The sequence below is a fragment of the Portunus trituberculatus genome, chromosome 47 (genome assembly GCF_017591435.1).
Source record: "Portunus trituberculatus isolate SZX2019 chromosome 47, ASM1759143v1, whole genome shotgun sequence".
In the NCBI taxonomy this organism is placed as follows: Eukaryota; Metazoa; Arthropoda; class Malacostraca; order Decapoda; family Portunidae; genus Portunus; species Portunus trituberculatus.
The window spans coordinates 7,542,007-7,548,048 of NC_059301.1; the positions used below are offsets into that span (position 1 = coordinate 7,542,007).

At 47.8% G+C, this 6,042-nt stretch overlaps 1 protein-coding gene across 1 annotated transcript in view; it reads left to right on the forward strand.

Annotated features, from left to right (window-relative positions):
- Positions 1 to 1,815: 1,815 nt before the first annotated feature.
- Positions 1,816 to 6,042, forward strand: part of LOC123498018 — a 182,268-nt gene continuing 178,041 nt past the window's right edge. Inside the window, 1 exon segment of the mRNA XM_045245091.1 lies at positions 1,816 to 2,128. Coding sequence (XP_045101026.1) covers positions 2,091 to 2,128 — 38 coding nt within the window. The 5' untranslated portion in view covers positions 1,816 to 2,090.

Here is a 6,042-nt window from a genome sequence, read left to right on the forward strand (position 1 = left end):
ACAAGCACCACAAGCACCACTAACACCACACAAACACCACAACACGGCGGGGGAAACAAAGGTCATAGTGGGTGTTGGTTAATGGCGCTAAGTGGACGTAACTCGGTGTTTTAAAGGGCGAGATTTGGGGGAAGCTGGGAAGAGATTTTTAAAAGGACGTTATGGTGGTGGTGGTGGTGGTGGTGGTGGTGGTGGTGGTGAGGGTGTTACTGTTAAGTGGACATGGTTAAGTGGATATTTCCTACTTATCTGTTTAAGTGTACATATGTGTTAGGGTATGTGTGTGTGTGTGTGTGTGTGTGTGTGTGTCTGTCAGTAGCATCCTCCCACTACTACAACATCCTTTACTACGAATCATCCTCAGTGTTTATCTAAGTCTCTCTCTCTCTCTCTCTCTCTCTCTCTCTCTCTCTCTCTCTCTCACACACACACATCATTTCTTATTATTCTCTTTCATCCTTTCCTCTCTCTCATCATCCTTCTACTCTCCCCGTTTCCTTTACTCTCTCTCTCTCTCTCTCTCTCTCTCTCTCTCTCTCTCTCTCTCTCTCTCTCTCTCTCTCTCTCTCTTTCGTAATCCCATAATTCACCTCCTTTCCCTAACTTCATTTCCTTTTTATTTTTTCCCCTCTCCCCTCCACCCTTTCGTCATATCTCTCCTCCCTTCTTCCATCCCTCCCATTTCTCCTTTCCTCTTACCCACCACAAGTCTGTCCCCTCCTTTCCCTCTTCCTTAACTCTTTCCCCTCTCATCCTCCTCTTGCCTTCTAGTAACCCATTCTACCTCTCTCCTCCTTCTTTCCCCTCTGCCTTCCCTCGCTTTCTGTCCCTCCCTCTTCCGCTAACCCCTTCCTCCTAAACACCTCCAGGAAAGAGGCTGACCAGTTTCCACGAGAAAGGAGAAGGAGGCGCTGAAGGAGGGATGAAGTAAAGAAGGAAAGGAAGGAAAGAATGAAGGGAGAATGGAGATAGGAGGGAAGGAGGAAGAAAAGAGAGGGCGAAGTGAGGAAGAAGAGGGAGGAGGAAACAGAACTATGCTGACAGGTGGGTGATGTGAAACAAGGACGAGAAGAGGAAAAGATACAAAGAACGATGACCAAGGAAAGACGTAATTGAAAAAAAAAAGAGGAAGGAACTGGAAAAGAGAGAAGGGGCAAAGAAACAGTAACATGGGGGAAGAAAGGAGTAATTGAAGAGAGAGAGAGAGAGAGAGAGAGAGAGAGAGAGAGAGAGAGAGAGAGAGAGGAAACACCACAAAGGAACTGGGAAGCCACACACATTTCCTTAAAACGGGAGGAATATCCGCGACTCGTCAATATGTGTGTGTGTGTGTGTGTGTGTGCAAACACTATAGCGTCTCGTACTACAGTTACTATAGCAGTGAGTGAATGAGTACGCCGGAGGTACCTAATCTTCCCTGTTAATTGGCATGATTGTGATGGATGAGTGCTTGGGTTGTGAGGGAGAAAACAAACGTTGTTGTTGTTGCTGGGGGAGGAGAACGTATGAGTTGTATACTAGACGTTTACGGGGCGAGTGTGTCATTGTTCCTTTGCCTCGTGCGTCCGCCACCCCCGCCGCCCGCCGCGCCGCCCTCCCCGCCACGCTGCTCCCTTCCCTCATACCATCACTCTCTTACTTCTCTATGCTCTAATGCTCTTCAGTCTACCTCTGATGGGCAACACAGGCTTTTAACATAACTTGGTAATTTCATTCATGAGAAACAGAGGAAGAGGGAAAAGGGAAAAGCCGAAAGAGGGGCTGGGGACGAGGCCAGGATCGATATGCGTGAGAGTGGCTGCGGTCGAGACATGTTTGTGTTGAGAGCCAGAGCAGATCAGTTTGGTGAGTGCCGCCGACGAGTAGTGGTGCGTCGCCCGTGTTCCGTGCCTGGTGCTTTGTCATGACTCATGTGTGAATATCCAGTGACAGTTCCCGCGTGTTGGCCCCAGTCAGAAACTAGTGACGTGTGGAGGGGTGCCGAAGACGTGTGCCTGGAGTACAGTGTGGCAGGGGACCGGAGGGACGCCCCGCGAACCACTTGAGCGGCGAATTGGCGCGAGGAGGCAGCCGTCCCTTATGTCAGCACAATGTTCAAGGGGATAAAGAAGCGCTTCAACTCCTCCAGGTGAGTGTGAGAGGCTGGCAAGTGCCCCTAGTGTGCGGAGCATCCAGGGGCACAGCTGTCAGCATGCCTCCGCTGCCTGGGCGTCTCTCTTCTCGCTCACCCCTATTCCTCGTAGCACCGCGCCGCGCTCCCCATACACTATTATTACTACCTTGCCTCCCTCGTCTAAGCAATTGATTTTCCCATCCAACACTGCCTCGTATCTCACTCTGACGCCTCCTGGTGGGGTCTGTCCAAAGCTGCTGGAGATGTAACGGGAGGGGGGCGTTGCGTGTGGTGTGTAGGCCTATAGTCTGCAGGAAGTGGGTGTAGGATGACTGTGACGCGACACTATCTCAAATCGCCTCTGTTGTTGGCTACTGGCCCTCCTCGTCCCAGTCTCCTCTTCCTCTCCCAGGGGAATATCGATCGCACAAGCCCTATTAACAGACTCCTCAAGTACTGTGCAATTAGTAGCCACGGCCAGAGGAAACACATGAGTGGTGGCGAACACTCCCTATGAATAGTATCCGTTCTCTTCGTCTCAGGACCCACGCGGCTACTCACACACACACACACACATATGCACGCACACTCAAAGCGGCTGCATTGCTGACTTTGCTACTACTACTACTACTACTACTACTACTACTACTACTACTACTACTACTGCTACTGTTACTCGTACCGTTCTTCCCTTACATCTTCCGCATTGCTCTTGAACTGACGTGGTGTTTTGAGCTAAAATACTGTGTTTTCTTTCCTCCTGTTACTGCCGTCTCTCTCTCTCTCTCTCTCTCTCTCTCTCTCTCTCTCTCTCTCTCTCTCTCTCTCTCTCTCTCAGCATTGCCAAGCCGCGTCTCCCTCGCCTCCTCACGCTTCAGTTTAAAAGGCTGATGTGAAGTCATTGGGGAGAGAGAGAGAGAGAGAGAGAGCAGGGCATTCATCAGCCAGTCTCTCTCTCTCTCTCTCTCTCTCTCTCTCTCTCTCTCTCTCTCTCTCTCTCTCTCTCTCTCTCTCATATTACTCTTCTATTTCCGCCCTCACCGCAAGACTACCTAAAAATCTGACCCTCTCTCTCTCTCTCTCTCTCTCTCTCTCTCTCTCTCTCTCTCTCTCTCTCTCTCTCTGTTATTCTACTCGTATGTCACTCCAATGGTGCTCAGTTCTATGTTTGTCTGTTACTCTTATTACTTGTTCTTTTGTCTACTCTTCTTCTTCTTCTTCTTCTTCTTCTTCTTCTTCTCCTCCTTCTTTGTGTTCATGTTATTCTATCCATTTATAGTTATTGTTCGTGTGTTTGTATTTAAATCTCTCTCTCTCTCTCTCTCTCTCTCTCTCTCTCTCTCTCTCTCTCTCTCTCTCTCTCTCTCTCTCTCTCTCTCTCTCTCACTGTTTATTTATCTTTCCGTCTGTCTGTCTGTCTGTCTGTTCGCTGGTGTATTGAGCGATTTAAACGATCATTACATTTCGCAGTTTGTTTACAAGTGTCTGTTTATAAATGTGTTCGTCTGTCTCTCTGTCTGTCTGTCTGGTTGTAATGGTCGGGCCTTCTGCTCCTTCTCGCTGTCTTATGTTGAGTTTCTTTACGTGTAAGTGTCTTTATTTATTTATTTTCTCTCTGTTTCTTCCTTTCTATTTTGTTGTGTTTGTTTATTCGTTTTCTTCCTTGTGTTTGTCTATTTCTTGTTTCCTTTTGCTTTTGTGTCTTTTTTTCTCGTTTTCCTGTCGTTGTTTTGTCCTGTCTGTCTTTGTTTCTCTATCTCCTCTGTATCTCCTTTTCTGTCTGTGTGTACCTGTCTTTCTGTCTGTCTGTGTGCTTGTCATTCTGTTTCTGTGCGTCTGCCTGTCTCTGTCTGCCTTTCTCTCTCTCTCTGTCTGTCTGTCCGGCTCTCTGTCAGCATTTCTGTCTCTTGGTGTGTGTGCCTGCTTTTCTGTCTCTCTGTCTCTCTATCTGTCTGTGCATCTGCCTGTCCGTCTGTCTAGTGTTTACATGACGTGTCTATCTGTCGCTCACCGTTCGTCAAGTCTTAACAGTTACCTCTGACCTTCCTCCATCTCCTCCTCCTCCTCCTCCTCCTCCTCCTCCTCCTCCTTCCTTCTCCATCTCCTCTTCGTTCCCTCCATCTCCTTAGCGTCTCCTTCGCGTTCCCTCCTTCTCCTGCTACACCTACTCGTTTCCTTCTTCCTCCTTCCTTTCCTCCCCTTTCGCAAGTTAACTCGACCTTCCTCCTCCTCCTCCTCCTCCTCCTCCTCCTCCTCCTCCTCCTCCTCCTCCTCCTCCTCCTCCTATCTCGGTCTCGGCCTACAGATCTCTCTCTCTCTCTCTCTCTCTCTCTCTCTCTCTCTCTCTCTCTCTCTCTCTCTCTCTCTCTCTCCATCCTGACTTATCATCACACCTCACTTCTTGCTCTCAACCCTCCCCCAATCTCTCTCTCTCTCTCTCTCTCTCTCTCTCTCTCTGAATTGGATAGTGGAGTAGACCCCAAACAGCCTTGTGAGGGCCAGCAGGTCTGTTGCTGTTTGTTCCTCCTTTCTAATTCCTTGTGATGGATGTACAGTTGCTTACATCCGACTTCTCTCGAACGCCGCCAACTTGAATTCTTCCTCTGCGGCGTCCAAGGTCAGCAGCGTTCAGAAGTCCAGGGCAAGGCTTGTGTGTTCTCATTTCTTTCTTATTTATTACCTGTGTCTGTCTGTGCGTCTGTCTGTCTGTCGCTCTGTTTCTCTGTGCGTCTGTCTGTCTGTCTCTGTTTCTCTGTGCGTCTGTCTCTGTTTCTCTGTGCGTCTGTCTGTCTGTCTGTCTGTTTCTCTGTGCGTCTGTCTCTCTGTTTCTCTGTGCGTCTCTCTGTCTGTCTTTCTGTTTCTTTATACGTCTGTCTGTCTGTTTCTCTGTGCGTCTGTCTGTCTATCTCTGTTTCTCTGTGCGTCTGTCTGTCTGTCTGTCTGTTTCTCTGTGCGTCTGTCTCTCTGTTTCTCTATGCGTCTGTCTGTCTGTCTGTCTGTCTGTTTCTCTGTGCGTCTGTCCGTCTGTCTCTGTTTCTCTGTGCGTCTGTCTGTCTGTCTGTCTGTCTGTGCGTCTGTCTGTCTGTCTCTGTTTCTCTGTGCGTCTGTCTGTCTGTCTGTCTGTCTGTCCGTGCGTCTGTCTGTCTGTCTGTGCGTCTGTGCGTTTGTCTGTCTGTCTGTCTCCTTTTCCTGGTTTTTCCCTGTTATGATCTTTTATTTTATTTTATTTATTATCTGTTTTTCTTTTTTTTGGTTGTTTTCTTTGTGTGTCTATAGAAATGTTTCAATTCGTACTTATTACCTGTCTGTCTGTCTGCCTGTCTGTTTGTCCGTCTGTCTGGGTCCCTTTCTGTCTCTATGTCCGTTTATGTTAACCTTTTCTGTCTCTGTCTGTCTGTCTGTCTGTCTTTCTGTCTGCATACTTTCCTGTCTGTCTGTCCGTTTGTCTGTGTGCCTTTCTGTCTCTCTGTCCCTGTGTGTCAGCATTCCTGTCTGTTGATGTGTGTGCCTGCTTTTCTGTATCTCTGTCTGTGTTCGTCTGTGTATCTGCCTGTCTGTCTGTCTGTCTGTCCGTCCGTCTATCTGTCTGTCTGCCCGCCTGTCTGTCTGTCTGTCTATCTCTTTTATTTCCTATCGGCGTCTTTATTTATCTATTTATTTGTTTTTACAAGGATAAGTTTCCGTGAGGGAACAGGTGAAGGTTGGAATGAGAAAGCGTTTATTCATTTTTTTCTTCTTCCTTTTGTTTTCGTTGCTTTTTGTGGGTTTGGATTCTGTTAGGTATTGTGTTCAGTGTTGAGACTCGTTGCGCTTCTGTTGTGCGTTTTGTTTACGTCTCGAGTTTCAAGTCTTTGTTTACTGCGTTTATCGGTGTTTTTTTTTTTTTTCATTTTCACTCTTTTTCTTTCTTTCTTTTACCTCGAATGGAG